Source organism: Sparus aurata, chromosome 17 (genome assembly GCF_900880675.1).
Source record: "Sparus aurata chromosome 17, fSpaAur1.1, whole genome shotgun sequence".
NCBI lineage: Eukaryota > Metazoa > Chordata > Actinopteri > Spariformes > Sparidae > Sparus > Sparus aurata.
The window spans coordinates 21,381,344-21,399,802 of record NC_044203.1 but is presented as its reverse complement, the minus strand read 5'-3'; the positions used below and the strand labels follow the sequence as shown (position 1 = coordinate 21,399,802).

The window sequence follows — 18,459 nt, the reverse complement described above, 5'->3', positions numbered from 1 at the left end:
GCGGCTGGTGAACATCAGGGAGAGGAAGGAGCCCAGAGCGGGCAAGGTGAAAGGATACAGAGGAGGTAGAAGCCAGTGGTGAAAAGTAATTATGTACGTTTGCTCAAGTACTGTTCTTAGGTACATTTCTGAGGCACTCATACTTAACATGAGTTTTTTTGATAACAAAATATATTGTAAGCTTTTAAAATACAATGCATCCTTAAAGTGAAACTCTCAGAAGAAAACAACCAAGGCTTTGTTTGTGATTGAATATGAATCAAACCTTTGTGTAAAAGCATAATTGCGACAAAAGAGTCACTTTTAGGATTAACCGTAGTTTCGTTTTCGGGCAAGCTAATTTTCAATGGAGTGCAGTGGCACTTATACACTTTTTAGATTTTTGGACTACTCACGTTCGCCGTCATGGCAGACAAAAAGTGTTGATCCACGAGTGCGACCTTACAGGCAGGAGAGTAATGGTGGACCGCTCCTCAAGCCTTCCTGTTAGGTCGCACTCGGGGATCGACACTTTTTGTCTGCCAAGACGACGGCGTGCCGGAGATGCTACTGCTAATATGAGTTGTCCAAAAACTTTCTCTTTAGTAAACTCTGCGAACACAAACAATGTTCTCAATGCTCGTGTTCATGTGTACAGACCCTGGTGATACTACGAGCAAAGTTTCATGTTGTGTCGAGCCTTCTTTGTGTTTTAAAAATAGCGATCTTGATGCCAGCGTAGAAGTGCCCCTGCACTCCATTGAAAATTAGCTTGCCCGAAAACGAAACTACGGTTAATCCTAAAAGTGACTCTTTCGTCGCAATTATGCTTTTACACGAAGGTTTGACTCATATTCAATCACAAATAAAGCCTTGGTTGCTTTTTGGCGAGAGTTTCACTTTAGATATTAAAGGTGCGGTATGTAAGTATTTGATTTCAGAATGCGAAAAAATAACCGTTCTGATGTCACGTCACAGACATGTATGCGTTAAAGAGATGTCAGCTTAAGTTAGCATGCAAACAGTGTTTCCTCATGGGGGTCTGCCAGACTGGGAGTTGTCTCTGGTTCGCCGCTGGGGGTGCTGTCCCATGGGCGGTTTCAGCCCGGGTGGCTGGAGGGCTCTGCACCTTGGTGTGGGGCGTCCTGTCTGCCCGGGTTGGGGTGGTCTCTGTGGCGGCGCTCCCTGCGGCCTTGGACCGTGATCTCTCTCAGTGTGGTTGGCCCCCCAAAGGTAGCTTCCTCCGTGCCTCAGGTCTTGCTGCCCAGCCTTGTTTCTTTAGTGACAGCTAGTGTATGTGTGGGTGTGAGTATGTGTGTGTCTGCATGCGTATGTGTGTGTGAGTGTGTGTATGAGTGTGTATGTCTTTGTGCATGTCTGTGGGGGTGGGAGGGTTGAGTTCTTTTAATTTTCTTCTCTTGATTTTATTTGCTGTTTCTTTTTTTCTGTTGTCGTTTTTAATCTCTGTAAGGCACTTTGAGCTACTTTTCTGTATGAAAAGCGCCATACAAATAAAGATTGGTTTGATTTAATTTGAAACCAGTTAGCCCAAGTCTGCGCTGTCTTGTAATGCAAGCTCCCAGTCTGGACAACTAACTGCAAAGCTAACTGAGCTAACTAGCTAACGACGGCTACTGTTATCAGCAGTTAGCGGTTAGTCTGGTTATATGCTGCCCTTTATTTGTTTTGAGTTTTCCTTGCTTTGATAGGCGCTTTCCAATGTATTACTATTTTTTTCCCAGAGATTTCTGCTCTTAACTGTTATGTTAACCCCCACGTGACCCTTCTAAATGATCTTGTGACCCTTATGCTCACTTATGCATTATTGCAGTATTCACCCGCACTTCTCTGAGAACACATGCAACTCTACTTATATATTTGATTGAAGGACTTAATTATAATGACTTATGCTGCAGTGCTGTACTGGAAAAGATATGGATGCTGCACACATGCAAGAAAGGGAGGGAGGTGAAAAAGGCTGAGAAAGCAGAGACAAACACACACCTTACCCCAAGGCCACTGGCGAATTATTACTAGAGGACTGTCATTATGTTATTATCCCCTCTGTTTCCTGGGGCTTGACATGTTAACACACACATGCACCAACACTCATGGACAAATGCACACAAGCCCCTCTAAACACTTATCCTGATTTACAATTGAACATTATGAGGGAATTCCCTGCTCAGACCTGCAGCACGTAAGTACGTGAAAGAGAGACAGATGAGCCGACATCCCTTAAGTACAGTATAGTATGTGCTCATTCGGGGACCAGTTCTGGAGGATGAGTAAGTCAAGTCTGTGGCTGCTTCCTGTTGGGACACAGCAATTCACTGGCTGAGAGAATTGTGAATTAAAGCATAGTTTGAAAAAAAAGATAAACACGCTGTGCATCCCAGCAGCTGTAAAATCCAAACAGAGCTCTGTTGCTGGGTTTTGTATTCAGAGCTGGGGGCTTGTTCTGTGCGAGAAACCAATTCACACAATGTCTTCTCACTCCCGTAACACTTAAATGGAGATGTAAGTATGTAGTAAGTAGTATGTAGTAAGTAGTAGATGAATGTAAGATTTTTAGTCTAAAACATTAAAAACTACAACTATCAACGGACTGTGAAAAAAATGTATTTGCAAAAGTATTTACATTCTGTCAAAGACATATACATGTTGTCTTAGTACAGCATTATCTACTGAAGTTAGCATGCTAACTAGCTAGCCTTTGCCTGTCCAGTCTTATAATACCACTTTTTACCCCAAGAGGTGACAGTAAGCATATTCTAACCTCAACCTTGACCAGTAAGAAACCCCATCCAGCGCCAAAGAAAAAAGAAGTGATAGAAGTATCTGTAAAATAAGAGTTTATAATGTTGATTTCCAGACCCGGAGACAGATCTTGACATGTAAAGGGATTAAGTTTGATGCTGAACAACATGTCTTCTCTGGTAGGCTGTCAACAGCTGTTTATACTAACGCTGGCTATTTCGCTATAACTTGTAAAGGTAGCTACTAGTACAGTAACAGTTTGTATGTTTGCGGTGTGAGATGTTTGTAAAGGAAAAACCAATAGGATTGCATTGATCCTTGACTATGAAAACAGTAGTGAGTCAAGCTAATGCATAAGTGCCTTAAACCAGCATTCTTACTATGGGCCAGCAAGGTGCGACTCCGACACCCAAAGTATGAACACGACAGGTGGCCTATAAGATTGCTTAATGCCCCTTAACCTGCTAAAAACACGCAGAGCACATGCAGTAACCTGCCCTGACAGACCTGTTAAGACGGAATGAACATGCCATAGACCTTAAAGAACATGAACTATATGCAAATCAGGCAGCCACTACAGGCAAGTGAGGTAGGCTGGAAGAAGCTGTTGTTGTGAAAAGGAGGTTTTACATCACAAGTTATAATGTTATAAAATGATCACCTAATATTTTATTCAATTCATGTTATGAACAATTGCATCAATAATTGTCCAAGTGAGGAAAGATATTACGTTCATAGACACAACAATGATATTTATTGATAAGGAAAGATTGCCTTTTGACCGATTAATCATTAGAATATTTTTATAATCACAACTGATCAAATTTCAGAGAATAATATCTCTGCTCTGCTGTTTCCCACCCCTTTTAGTAACTTCTAGCACACTTTTTTGGTTTTAAGGCCTGCAAATTTGATTGTTTTACTGTCACCATTCTTATTAGAGTCGATTCCAGATACAGCAGGTGACTGTCGTCCAAGAGAAAGCTCTGATAAACCCACCTAATGCTACCTGACCAGGTTTCCAATTCTTACATGTTGCACCTTTAATGCTGATGCCTATATATGACCAGACCATCAGAAAAAATATTATTATATAATATTTTTTGTCATTCTTTATGGCTGTCAATGGGTTGAATTCTGACTTATAGATTTATGGATAAATCATAAAACTATTATATATTCTAGTCTCACAGTCTAAAGAAAGAAGAAGACAAAACAAAGTTCACTTTATTTCACTCTTGTCCTCCAGAATCAACAAAAAATGAAAGAAAGAGAAAAAGAAAGAGAGGAAGAAAGAGATAAAGACAGAGATAGAGAGAGAGAGAGAGAGAGAGAGAGAGAGAGAGAGAGATTGTGATTGTTGACATTCCTTAATGAGGCATCTTGTAATAAACAATGGACAAAAAACTCCCATCTGCCCTACCCAATCCACGCATCTGTAATATGTACACACACACACACACACGCAGGCACGCACATGCACGCACAGTGACATTCAAAATCATAAACCTGTCAATAAAAAACACATTTGTTTCATCCCATTCAGCTCTTCTGCAGGAGATGCTCTGTGCCAAGATTACACCTTGTATTGCCTTTTCACATTCAGAATATTGATCTCAGAATATTGTTTTAGTTTTTTCATGCAATGTAGGAAGTATTAGATATAGCATGATCGAGAAAAGAGGCTATTTCTGCAACTAATGTGGGCTTAAATGTAAATGAATGTTTGACTCAGTGAAAGTCAGTAAGCCCAGAACTGTCATATATAAAACACATAACAAGAGAACTGTGACCATCATTTATTTTACAGTTTCCCATATTTGAGATACTGTGAATATATGTTTGCATTTTGTAAAATGTTGTAAATAAATCAGCATAACATGTTATTACATTTGATATAAAGTAATAACAGTTAGACCCGAGACCCTGTTAGAAAAAAATAATCTGCCAGGATGATATCTCAGTCAAGAAATTCCAGTTCATGATGAACGAGCCAAGAAAATGATAAATCTGGCTCAAAGAAGAAAGAGAGACTGTGTACGTCATTGTTTGGATTATTTCTGCCACTGATGTGGACTCTGATGTAAAATGTTTGACTCACTGAAAGCAAGCGATCCCTGAATTGTCCAATGCAAAAGCTATGTCACAAATATGTCACAACTATTTGCAAAGAATCGTGATGAAATAGACTGAAAACATGCTCCGAGTGTCTCCCAGGCTGCAACAATATATTCTGATTAGAAAAATGTTGGTGCTTGGTGATCCCCAAGTTGAATGTACTACCCCCCCTCCTCTGCTGCTGCCCTGGAGCTCTGCACAAGGAGTGGAAAATACAGTCGCCTAAAAATACACTGCACATAAACAACACACTTACAAACACATTGGCACACACACACACACACACACAGACACACACAGGCCAAGTGTCTTTAATATTAGAAAGCGCAAGGCTGACACCTGAGACACTCAGCCCAGCGGTGTCACTCCCTGCTCCCCTAACTGAGTCCAGCCGTGGCCAGCGTGTCCCTGACGGTCCAGTCTGATCCGCTCTGCTGCAAGCTGGCACTAAGTGAGGTGGGAGGTGGGATGTAAGGGTAGAGTAGGTGAGGACTGTGAGGGACACATGCTTATGACATCACAGTCCAGTTGGCCCTGCATGCTTGGGGCAGTCACACGGGGTATCACCAGGCCTGTCGTCCCCTTGCTGCTGATGGGTGGGGGTGTGTGTGAAAAGGCCACAGAGACCAACACAAGATTCTCCTTCTCGCATTGTAACCCCCCCACCCCCCATTCAAACACACACACACACACACACACACACACACACACGTACACACCCATTCCAGACTTTGTTCTTCGTCATAATGTGATATATTCTTATCCCCTGCGGTGAGGCTGAGCCACTTGTTGTCTTGTGCGCTTGCTGTCTTCTCTTATAAAAGGAAGAATTGTGTTTTTTTTGGTTTCCTCTCCCGCTCCTTCAAAGTTTGATTCATCTCTCATCTCTGTCTTCAGTTGAGCCTCCACATTGTTCCATTCTTTTAAATTCTATGCATATCACTACAGACCTCTTCAATTTCTTTTGGTGTTCTCCCACCATCGACTGTCTCCACTTGTTTCCATCTTCCTGTAGTTATTCATATCTCTCTCCAGCACCTTTTGTTTCTTGTTCTCTCTTTGTTCCACACTCTTCTTCCAACTCTCTGTGTATTTTTCTTCTTTCCTTTGTGCTTTTAGATGCTTCTTTAAGATCTCATTTTCCATTCTCAGTTGACTGGTCTGCCTATTTTTAAACAACTCTTAGTCTCATTTGTCAGTTTTTTGTCTGTTACATTTCTTTTCTATTTGTCCTTTGTGATATATTTATAGTTCTTCATGCCTCTAGTGTCCCGTCTGAACACATGATTGTATATATTTGTTATTTATTGAACTTTATTGTTATTTGTTAATATGCTCTAAATGAAAATTCTACAAAAAAGGGAAATGTTTGGGTAGACATGGTGTGAATTTTATTGTCTTTGGTCACATTTATGCACCTTATTAAAAGATAATCGATCATAATGATGTTTGTTCTGTCAATCCAATATATAGAACAGACATGACAGTGATTGCCAGCACAGTGGAAACCACCAAACAAAGCTGTTTGTGTCTGACAACAACAAGGTGACTAAGAGAACATAACCTTTAAAGCTGCTACAAGTGTTATTTTCTCATTAAAATAAGTGCTGAATAGCTCTGTACTCCAACAGTAATGTAGCTCTGTACTCCAACTTGTTCTGGTATCCCTGCCAATTTATCCAATCAGGACAGAGAACTCCAGAAAGAGGCAGCCCCGTCTCCCCTGGCAACTGGCAATGGCGGAACTGGGAAAGCTACATACTAGCACTCCCTGTTACGGCTTATGCTGCCAAACAGTTTTTCTAGATTTACCTTACCTTACATTAGAAGTTATTTGTGTTAATTTAGTTACAAAGTGTATTTGTGGTGATGAGATCTGTTGTCCAAGCTAGAAACACCTAGTTGCAACCATATTAGTACATCCAATTACAGCATGGCTAGCTTGTGTCTAAGGAGGTTCTTCCCTTATTGAAGCTGCTGTTGTCGTTGATTTAGCTAACTTCCTGTCTGTTTTGCAGTTAGCAATCCTCCCTCCTCTCCATGTCACCACATGAATGTGGATCTGAATCACACTGCTAAAACAAAGGCAGATCACTCATGAAGTTCATTGCAGAACTGCTCGACTGCATTTGTTTTCATTGAGTGTACCAGATAAACTGGCAGCTGTATCTATGCTTATAAGCTTCATAGAAACATGCAGAAGTTGTATATTCAAAAGTAGTGGAGTTAAAAATATGATATCTTGCCAACAATAATCCTGATGAGCTCTCTTCCATATTCTGGCATATATGTGAACTGTGGACATATGACATCAATTTGAACTACAGAGTCATGCGCTCTTCCTTTCTTCTGGTCTTTCCTTTGTCTGTGTGTTTGTGTGTGTAGGAAATTCACAACAGTCAGCTGCTTGTGCATAACCACTAAACGTGTCGTCATGGCTCCCTGTGATTAAAGATGGTGAGAAATTTGAATTTGTTGCCTAGAAAATATGGCTTTACACTCGTGAGAATATCCAACAAATGACAGTAGGATCTGATCCTGGCGATTCCAATTTTCTCTGAAAGAAGCACATATGCATTGCTCTTTATTAGTCCCTTGTATGTATAGAAATGTAGGCTAATGTTATGGTCTCTGAGTGACATCTGGGGACCTACAGTATAACCCTGCGGGCTCAAGTCAGTTTTCCCTGTATACTCTCTGGAGGCCGCATTCATAAAGATTCCCAGTACCAAGAATTGCTCCTAGTGATGAAATTCTATGAAAATTATCAGGATTAAGATGTTTTCTATGATGTCTTTCTTTAAAATCAGGTCTAGATCTTAGTCATTTAAAAAAAAATCATTTAATCTGAAAGTTAACACATTGTAAATAGATGATTTTCAATACTACAGTTAGATATGGGACACATGTATCTGTGGTTTACTACAGCAAACCATATTACAACTGCGGAGTGTGCAACAGACAGACGCCACAGGACTTAATAGAAACATAAGACTTCTATTTACAGTTGTACCTCACTTTGCAGAGTGAACGGGCCTCACACTGTTCATCTTTCATGCATGAAGCACGAGGTGAGTGTTTGTCACACAGAGGATTAGTGTGTGAGAGAGATGAGGTACTGATTGATGCAGACTCAGCCTTGGCTCCAACTCTGGCTCTCTTATTTCTGTCTGAAGGACGGTCCAAGTCCAGAAAGATCAGGGAGCCTCTGGCTGGCACACACACACACACACACACAAACCCCCTCTGACCCTACTGACCCACAAGCAGTTATATGGCAGCGACCATGTGGTCTGGATGGCAGAACATGTAGTCAGATTATTTTACAGTGAACAAGCTCTCACCTCTCAGCACATAGCCTCTGCTACTGAACACTGACCATTAACAGACTGCTGCACCAATTGGCTGCTATGCTCCTGACTAATCACTGGTCTTGTGATCACAGCGAGTGCACCAGCATGAACTCACATTCCATTTAAAAAACAATTATGTAATGCTTCAAGGTGGAAAGTAAGAGTAAAACAATGTGCTGTACATTTATTTAATTACTATACTTTGTTTCTTTTTTACGTACTGGTAGAAGTAATAATAATAACATCAACAAATATTTATTGATGGCGTCCTTTTTAGGAAAGTGGCATAGTTCTTTTTGAAGTGAGAGCTAAAAGACATTAACGTGACATAAATATCTTAAAACCAGCAACAAGTATACAACATGTATTGACAAAGTAAAATTATGTATTAAAATAAATAAAACATACTGCGTATAACTACAGAAATTAGTTATGAAAAAGCACTTTTACTAAAAAGGAAAAATATATTGCATATCCCCATGGATCAAGCTTTACAGAAGTATATGAAATGGTCAGCTTTGGCGTCACAATGAACAACACATTATTTAAACACCTGGCACACATTGTCAGTTATGTAAAACTTTGAAAGGGACCATTACCAAGAAAAAGTAAGACAGTATATTTGCTGCTGTGAGTGCATTCTTTATTCTATGTACCTGTCTATTTACTTTCATTTTTGTTTTTCAATTGTTTTATTGCTGCTGAATACGTAAACATACACGTGTGTGTGTGTGTAGTATATGTATAAACAGTATATGTCAGATAAATAAGAGCATGATATTTTTTTATAAGGGTCTTGGTTGAGAGGTGAGACAGTGGAAAGGAGATAGAATTAAATAAGAGCAGTCTTTGTTCTACTACTTTTTGAACATGTGTATAGTTTTTTTCAGTGTCATTATTGAGTTTGTTGTACGGGTTTTCCTTCTTTTGGTTTTCGTTTAGTGGTTCTTGACTTATTTTTGAAAGCTTTTTTTTTAATGCTTGTTTTCATTTGTTTTTAGATGTTAAAAATAAATCAGTCAATCATTCATAAAAAAGGTTTTAGATTTATATTTGAATTGATACAACATTAAATCTGGTGGTGTGCTCATGTTCTATTCGTAAAATACACCAAACTTAAAAACTTTGCTTAAGCAGGTTCTGAGAATAGCTTTTGTAATTTACCAATCTGTGATCTATAAATCTCATATCAACTTTAACTGACAGCAACTGCCTTGTGATTTCCACTTAAATGATGCCAGCATGGATAGATCACAAGAGAAATCTGACTTTATAGAAGATGAGATCACAGTGATGGTAGATGAGATTGAAGCCAGGCTACACATATCGTTCAGTGGACTACATAGTAGGTTGAAAAGAAAAGCCAAATAAAACTACTTATACATGGTTTGAGTAAGTCACACTGTAGATCAAAACTGATCATAAGTCCTTTTTAAGAAAGAGGCCTTGAATCACAGTGCAGATCCTGTCGCAGGTGTCCCCAATTCCCCTTGACCATTGCTCATTCTTTGGGACATCCCTCAGGATTCACTTGGTCAGCGAACGTCGATCGATTCCACTCGCCTGTCCATTCATCCCACGCTTTACCAACCATGTGATCTGTTCAAAGATACACACACATACTCCACATACACAAGTGTTTGCATGACTGACCGCTCACACTCATCTGAAGGAGGAATATTCTGAGTCTCAAAACCATACGCCCTCTGCTGCACCTGATATCCTGATCGTCTGTGTTTACCTGCAGGGTGGAATGTCTCTGGGCATAAACATGAGTGTGACGGATGAGTGAGAGAGTGACATAGACAGAGAGAGAGAGAGAAAAAAAATTTAATTGACAGAGAGAGAAAGAAAGACTAACTTAAACATTATATCTTCCCCTCTATGTTAAACCACACAGCAGCTATGTGCTATGTAGAACAGAAAATACATGTGACCTATTTACAAGTCTCCTCATGTGCGTGTGTGTGTGTGTGAGCACATGCGTGCGCACACCTCTCTTTATGTAAGGGACCATCCCTTGTAAAAGCATGTGGTTTTCTTCACAGGATATGGGTTTCTGGTGAAAAAGACACAGAGAGGAAGCGCACTAAAGAAAGCTTCTCTTCTTTCCTTTCTCTCTCCTCGCTCACTCACTCATCTCTTTATTTCTTTCCACGAGACAAACGTTGCTTCTCATGTGGATGTTCAGGATGATTTATGTAGAACGGAGATACAGAGTTTGCTCGTCGGGTGACTTAACAAGCACCTTGATGAAAGGTGTAAATTGTAAATCCAGTTTAAAGAAAGAAAAGTAGTGTTTCCTGTTAATGTAGACCATAAATGTTGTATTTAATCTTAAATGGTTATTTATAGTGGCAGCCTGTAGGACTCAGCAGCCGACAAAATACTGTACTTAAAACGTGTAGGGCCTTCTGTAGAGTCAGTGTTTGGGTTGTCCATTCTGGGCTCCTGTCGAAACACGGTGGTGCAACATGGTGGACTCAGTAAAAGAGGACCTGCTGCCAAAGACACGTTCTAAGCTAATGAAAACAGAATGGAATAGAATAATAGAAAAAATAATTATGAATTTTAAAGGGGACATATCATGCTCATTTTCAGGTTCATAATTTCATTTTGAGCTGCTACTAGAATAGGTTTACATGCTTAAATGCACGTAAAACATCAGTTTTCTCATTCTGTCCAATCCTGCAGCTCTGTATTTCCCCTCTGTCTGAAACGCTCCGTTTTAGCTCCTGTCTCTTTAAGGCCCACCTTCCAAAAACCCAGTCTCCTCTGATTGGTCAGCTCACACACACCTGACCCAAAACAACAACTGAGCAGCTGTGCTAAATCAATTCTTACGTGCCAAACAAGAAAACTATGCAAATGTGATACATGATATGGAATTGTGATGTCACAAAGTCACAGAATTAAAGGCAGGGCTACTAAGGAGGCGTTTCAGGAGCAGCTTTACTGAGGGAGAGAGGAGCTTCAGTTGTTGTGGACTCTGACCTGTTTAACTTTCAAGACCTTTTACATGCACAAGAGCATTATATAAAACACTAAAGGAAAGGAATAACAAAAGAGCACAATGGGTTTACTTTAAATTCCATTTCTGACAGTAGATCATCTTAAATCTCACACTCTGGACCTTTAGAGCTTTTTAATGCTACCTTGTGTGCATACCTATGAGTAAAGTCTTCCTCTTCACCACCTTGTATGAATAGTGTCTACCGAGTGATTGCTAATTAATTATTAAGAAAACACACACCTTTTTCAGTAAGGTGCATAAAAAAAAAAAAAAAAAAACTGTCACAACCTAAAGTCCCCCTACCGTCAAAAAATATGTGTTTCTTCCTGCTACGGTTGAATATTTGAGCTTCACTGTGTAGGGTGATGTATGTGCATATCCCTGTGCTCAATGAAAATCCGATTTTAAGAGGCAGGGCAGCCAGCATGATTTGTGACATCACAAACAGTTTGTAAGCCAATCCTGGTCCAGTGTGATGTGGAAACGTGAAGCCTCCAGTGCACATACACTGAGAATTGACTTTACAGGGGAGCAGGAGACATCTATTGTCTATTCTTATTTTACTGGAATTTTTAATGAGGGAGAAGGAATAAGCGACATTTCATTGGATTTAAATGTAATAATTATACTTATTTTTCTCCTGTCAGAAACACACAAGAGATTTTTTTGGATGTCTTTATGTGGGAAAGTGATCTTTAATGATTGATATCCCCCCTGGTGCTACCATGTTTGAAAGAACGCACCAGAAGTGCCCTCTTGGATGTCCATGCGGTAGATAAAACATGATGTCCTCTAGGTTGCCCTTCCAGTGGACAAACTGTGGTCAAGTGCCACTCTCTCCCTTCCCTGCATTCATGTGGTGCCCTTTATAGTTTTTTTCGCCCCTGCTCCTCAAATATACTGAGTCTGCCACTGGTCTGAGGATCACATTTTTGTCAAACTGCCATTATTAAGAATAAAATCCAGTGATCACCTAACCAACATCAAGACTAAGCGGGGCAGGTTTGTCAAATTAGAGCTCTCAAGTAAACAGAAAACATTTAAGTGCTGACAGAGTGATTTAAGAGCATTATGAATTCCTGTGCCTGTCCAAAACAAAAAGATTGAGGACTCTTGTCCCAGCATTAAGGAAATCTAAAAAACACTGAGTTGAATTATATAGACAGTGTCAGGAGGAGTTTGGAACTACAGGTTGCAGCAGAGTAGAGGGTCACAGCGCTCCACATGCTGCCAGTCTGACTCCTGAACAATGAGGGACCGCTCCGCCATGGCTCTTTCATATTTAATTGTAATGTTGAATTATTCTGTCTTCCTGCCGTGTTGTGCCACCATGAATTGGGCCGTGGAGTTTGTGAGTGTATCTTAGTTTTTCTCTCTCTCTCTTTCTGTGTGTGTGTGTGTAGGACAGGGGCGAGAGGGACAGAGTGATGTGGCAGGAGCCTGAGTTTGCCACGAACACTGGAAGCCTGTGGGAAAGCAGAGCCATAGCAACAGAATGAATTAATGAACAGGATCCAAATGCTACGTTTAACACAAGGTACAAGCTCACGCACACTCACACACACACACACACGCAGCGAGATTAGCCAGCTTGTGGTTTCATATTCAACACAGATGACCCCGTGATGCAGTTTGGGCCAAAACTACCTCTACAACCACAAAACACTCGGCCAAGAGCTCATAGCTTCACATACCGAACATCAAAATCTTATTTAGCTTAATTTAAATTAATCAAATCCAAAGCTCTCATTCCGCTCCAGTTATGTTGAAAAAGGATTGACATGGAGAAGTCGATTACCAAACAGGTGAATGATTACACTGTGGGAACTGAGTATGGTTATCCACTACAGTGTTATAAATCAACACACAGCACGTGTCTACCTCAGTGAAGACAAAGTTATATCTTGATGTCCTCCGAGCCAGTGTAGTCAGAAAATAGTCTGCAGCGCCCCCCTCAGGAAAAAGCAAATAACACCTGGAGGGGAAATTCACACAAAGCACATTTAGGGTCTCTGAGTTATTTTTACAAGGGAAACAGACACGTGTAGATACATGCACACAATCTTCCTTATATGCAAATAAGCCTTCAGATTACCATCAACGCAACTCTAAGGCCAGTTTGTGCCCCTGAGAAACAGTTTCAATTGAGTGTCTTAGAGAATGATTTAACTACTACTGTCTTTTCAGTTGGTTCAGAGCATCATTCAACACTGAAGCCACCAATGCGCACGCATCTTGGCCAAACAGTTAATAAGACAGCACCTTTTCATTTTCAACAAGAATGAATCAGAAATGCAGCAACTTGCTTCATATAGTTTTTCTATATCTTTGCATATATCAGTTAACTTAAAAGCTAAAAACAAAGAACGAGTCCTGAAAATCCAGGACTGCAATATGACACTCAGAAGAGTGCAAAAAACCTCTGTCAAATCCCAGCAGTCCCTTTTTGTTCTCACTCATAGATACCAGCAACCTGAATAAGATTTTTAAGATTTCTGATTTTCTTCATCAAGATCCATGAATTTTTCCCTGAGAGACTAATAAAAATGTGGAAAAACTCCCCATTCGTATTGTTAGAGAGAGTAAGAAATCAATTCCTGGATCTGTCCCTTTATTTGGATCAGCTAAAAGTTAATGGGGTCTATTCTGGGCTGAGATTCATCCTCCTTCCAAGTTTCAGTCGGAATTGTGTGAAAACATAACCTCCTTGTTCGAGATAAAAAAAACAAACAAAAAAACCCATCAACAATAAACACTAAAAAACTAAGAAAAGGACACCTTGGCAGGCTTTCAGCTGAAAATTGCTATCAGCTATGTTGAAGATTAAATGTTGTAAATATTTGCGAAGAAAGTTTCAATATGATGGCTGCAGGCAGTGGATAATATTTGTCATCACCCTGTTTTGTTTGCGTTTTGAATAGTTAAATAATAAAAAACATTTGAAACATAAAGCTGAAATTAAACATTAAAACAAAAAAAAAAATGCTTCAAAGATCTTGCCGTTTTCAGGTGGTGGACTCCAAATGAGAGAAGAGTTCGTGGAGCTTGGGGGATGTGGCTGTTTAATGAATTTTGTGTGAAAAGATTCACAGTTCACTGTCACTCATATTGCCTGTCTGCAATTATTGAGAGCGGCAGAAAAAAAGCTTCAGTTCGGGTAGTGATTACAAACCCCGGGGGAAGCTGATGCCTCTGAACCTTTGAAGCGGTATGGGTACTGAAAAGTCGACACTTTCATCCAGTCAACAAAGACAAGTCAGGACTCCTTACTCATATAGATAAGGTGCATGTGCTGAGTAATCCTGTTACATGGATGAGACCATAAAAACATGACATCAGTCAAATACTTGTAAGTAGCTGGAACGTGTTTAAACCAATAGCATTCGATGAACCGTCAGTCACACTGAAACAACACGTTTCTATGGTTCTCCTTACTGTTATTCCTGCTGCTCTGTCTAAAAGCACAACCATTCAGAATGCAGTTTTTGTTGCTTTTGGCAAAAGACAACTTTCAATAGCCTGGCTGTGTTTAGAGAAAGTGAGAATACTGCATCACTTGTCACTGAAAACATGGTTGAGAAACATCTTTTCTCTTTAAACGAATGGGCTTAACCAACACAAAATGTCCCAAACACAAAATGTTATTTCAGAATACAAAAATAAAAGATAAATATCACATGAATTGATTTTTACTTTTTTATTGTACAATAATACAATTACATTTGTACAAATGCTGTTAACAAAAAAAAAAGAAAGCAATTGAGGATACAAGAAGAAATGTTTGCTGGGGCCCGAAAAACAACAATGTCCTTGAGCACTAAACCTTCACGCAGCAGTGGCGAGAATGGCTACTGCTGCTGCTTGGAGAGACAACCACATACTGAGGAGGCCCAGCATGGCTTCCACCCGTTCACCCTGTCAGATCTTAAAGACGCAGGGTGAGCAAAAGCAACAAGTCAGTGCAGATGAAGATCATCTACTGAAACGGTTGCATAAAAATCCAGTTTGTAGTGATATTGGAGCAGGGAACTCGGGGAATAAGGATGTTGTTCATTTGTTGTTTGGTCCAGGTCCAATGTGTTAAGAAGAAGCCGAGGCGCAGGGTCAAAGGTCATCAGGAGAGGTTTAAGAGCGAGTGTACTTTCCCCAGATGTGCAGCATGAAGACTGACGCAATGAAGAGCAGACTCATCACCAGCACTGGCACCGGGCCGCTGTCACAACAAAGACAAACTGATTAATACACACAAGCACACACACAGGCACACACACAAAATCCCATCATTTGCTGTAACCCCAACCAGAGCGCGAGTCTTAGTGGAGAGGCTGATTTTATTGATGAGCTTCGGAAACAAGGAGGGGCTCTCATCGCTGAAGGAGGGGCTGAGTGGGGGGTGGGGGTAGAGGGCGCATCGCTAAGTAGCAGCATTGCCATGCCAACCATCTCTTCAGCGGCCCCCCTCCTCCCCCTGTCAGGAGGCTGTAATTGAGTTGACCTTTCAGAGTGGATCCTTTAATGAAGCTTTGAGGCCGACGTCTAACGCAGGAACAAACACGCACTCGATATACAACACTGTATGGCGAGTATGCCCTCCTTTGACTGCTGGAGAGATGCACTCAATAACCACCACAGCACCATCGATCAACCACGGCCGGGTATGGCCAGGAGACAGGACGTCTTCTCTAATATTAGGGGCCGAGGATGCAGCAGAGTACAAGTTTACGAAGTTGCGAGTTTTCTAAATGTACTTTTCTAACACACATCATTTTGTGTGTGTGTGTGTGTGTGTGTGTGTGTGTGTGTGTGTGTGTGTGTGTGTGTGTAGCTAGTCCATTGCTCATGAATGATTCGTTTCAACACAGAGGCACGTCTGCCCAATTTCCTGCCATTAAACACTCCTCCAATTCTACGTGATGAACATAAATAACACTGATGAAGGACTAGTGTCGGAAATCCTGAGAATTAGTTTGTGTTTGCCAGCGGATGAAAGTTACACAAAAATGTCAGAGGTTAAGTTTGTGAGTGTGTATGCTTCTGTGTTCTTGTGGGGATCATAACTGCTTTTTATAAACTGCACTTACACTTTGAGGCCTGGTGAGTCTTCTGTGTAGAAGCGCCACATGCCACCGGTGCCTGCCGATCCTGTGGTTCTCCCACCGCTGCGTGTACCGCTGCTGGTAGCTTTCCTGTGGAATACACACCAATCAAGAGTATATTGACGCTGCAAAGTATTTCAGCACGTAAACATATCTCATTATCAATCCTTATTTAATTAGGATTTATTTTCCCAATGGAGAAATTGTCATGTTATAGAGTGACAAACTTAACACTACTTTATAAAGATGCAACAACTAATGGATCATATTATAACTATTAAAAAAATTAAGAACTATTTTGATAATCAATTTCTCGGTTAAAAAGTTAAAAAGTTGAGAAACACTAATTCACATTTTCACTATTTTCTGACATTTAATAGAACAACTAACGATTAATCGACAATAAAAGTAAGCGTTTGTTGCAGTCCCACAAGTTTGTGACAATCTGATAACTTTTACTCATCTAGCAGTTTTCTAATACCACAAACATTTTGATTAAAAACCTTCACAGCCAAAAATAAGTTTAAAAAAAAAACATGTCCCTTTCTTGATACCCTGTATTCATAATATAACTAACTACAGTAGCTGGTGATGAAAGAGTGCAGTGATTCATGGCTGCTTCACTCATGTGATGAGATTAAACGGAGGTTAATGAGGTAATGAAGAGGGTGATAGTAATGGGTAATAATGAGAGAGGTAACAGTGAGCCTCTGATTACACACTGATTAAGTCCACAGCTCAACATCTATCTGCTGCTCTAATCTACTGAGGGCACACAAATAAATGTAGGGAAGGGCCATCTGAACATCATCAATCACTTTTTACAGTATGATGACACGAGCAGGCGGGGGGGCAATGCTATGGGTACTTGGAAAAATTATTATGGAGACTGTGTGCAGGCAGTGATGACAACATAACTTATCTATAATGTGTAATATATAATGGTCTTCTTTTTTACAGTGGAGGTCAACATACAGATGTGGGATAAATGAATGGAAAGACTGACGAAGTGTCTAGAAACAGTGTCACGGTTAACAATAGAGACAGAGAGTTGCCACAGCAGCTTGACTCTTGTCATGGTTTCTCAAAGTTTGTGTACTGTACTGGAGTGTTGAACTGTGGTGGTGCCTTTAGTCCTGTATGGAATAATCTTCATTCATTATGTTAATGCTACAGGGGTTTGCAGGGCTTTCCTTTAATATGTCACTCATCTGTATACACTTACAGTGAGTTTATGAATCGGTCTACAGAAGTGTATAGAAAAAAGTTTGGTAGATCCTATGTGTGTGTACCTCTGTCTGACTGTGGATCCTGCTGCACGGGGAGCCACTGTCTTGCTGGGGGAACGGCTAGACGCCCCAACATTGGTTGCACTTGCTGCTGGTCCAGGCTGAAGGGAAGAAATCACGATTAATAGATATGAACAGGATCCAACTCTATTATGCACTCTTCCTGACCATCTGTCTGATCTGTCACACACTTTTAGACACACACAACACAACATACAGCTAAAACTAAAATACAACAGTCAGATAGATATATTCAACATGATGCTTGAAAAGATGACTTGCATTTTATAACTGTACAGTCTGTTTATATCAGAGACTGGTGGTAAAGGCCTTAGCCATTGGTCCTCACAGCTCATTCATTGCTTTCAACCTCTACCTAAGTGTTAACACGCAGAATATGAACCAAATGTGTTCACGGGCATATATATTTATGAATTACTGCTGGGCCAGCTCTAAATGCGTGTTTTCGGACTGTCTGAGCTTCTGATGAACAGCCACGTCCACAAATGATGAGCTGACGTTAGCAAGCTAGCTAACACTTAGCAAAACGTTAGCCCTAGTCCCTCGTTAAATGTCTGCAGTAGAGCTGGTTAGCTTCCCTGTAGTAAGACTTTAAGATGAAGCAGAGAATCTTACCATTTTGTTTTATTTGTCCCGATGCGAGCTGAAACCCTGAGTCTCTCTTCAAACTGATGTCCACGTCAAATGAGCAGCAGACAGTCGGCGTGTGAATTGACCAAAACTTGAGAAGAGGTCCCACAAAGCTGACGCTTGTCTAAAAAGGACACGACTGCAAAACACAAGACCAGTGTAGGAGACTCAACAGAAGCCTGACCGGCTCACCGCCTTCA

At 40.5% G+C, this 18,459-nt stretch overlaps 2 protein-coding genes across 2 annotated transcripts in view; one reads left to right on the top strand and one right to left on the bottom strand.

Annotated features, from left to right (window-relative positions):
• The window catches only part of alg2 (ALG2 alpha-1,3/1,6-mannosyltransferase), a 78,089-nt gene that overhangs the window by 54,765 nt on the left and 4,865 nt on the right, over positions 1–18,459 (top strand). Inside the window, exon 3 of the mRNA XM_030394531.1 lies at positions 12,627–12,760. The gene's annotated coding sequence lies outside the window, so the exon portion shown is untranslated. The remainder of the gene's footprint in view (positions 1–12,626; positions 12,761–18,459) is intronic.
• sec61b (SEC61 translocon subunit beta) lies at positions 14,958–18,403 on the bottom strand. The gene is made up of 4 exons (XM_030394533.1): positions 18,245–18,403; positions 17,612–17,709; positions 16,305–16,409; positions 14,958–15,436 (listed from the first exon to the last, which is right to left on the bottom strand). Exons 1-4 carry the CDS (start codon positions 18,245–18,247, stop codon positions 15,349–15,351), a joined length of 294 nt encoding a protein of 97 aa, XP_030250393.1. The 5' UTR covers positions 18,248–18,403; the 3' UTR covers positions 14,958–15,348.

Bases quoted from the DNA above. Each gene is read 5' to 3' on its own strand.
- sec61b (XM_030394533.1), bottom strand. The intron at 16,410-17,611 runs GTACACACACAT...TGTATTCCACAG, and splicing joins GGATCCACAGTCAGACAGAG to GAAAGCTACCAGCAGCGGTA. The intron at 15,437-16,304 runs GTAAGTGCAGTT...TTGTTGTGACAG, and splicing joins GACTCACCAGGCCTCAAAGT to CGGCCCGGTGCCAGTGCTGG.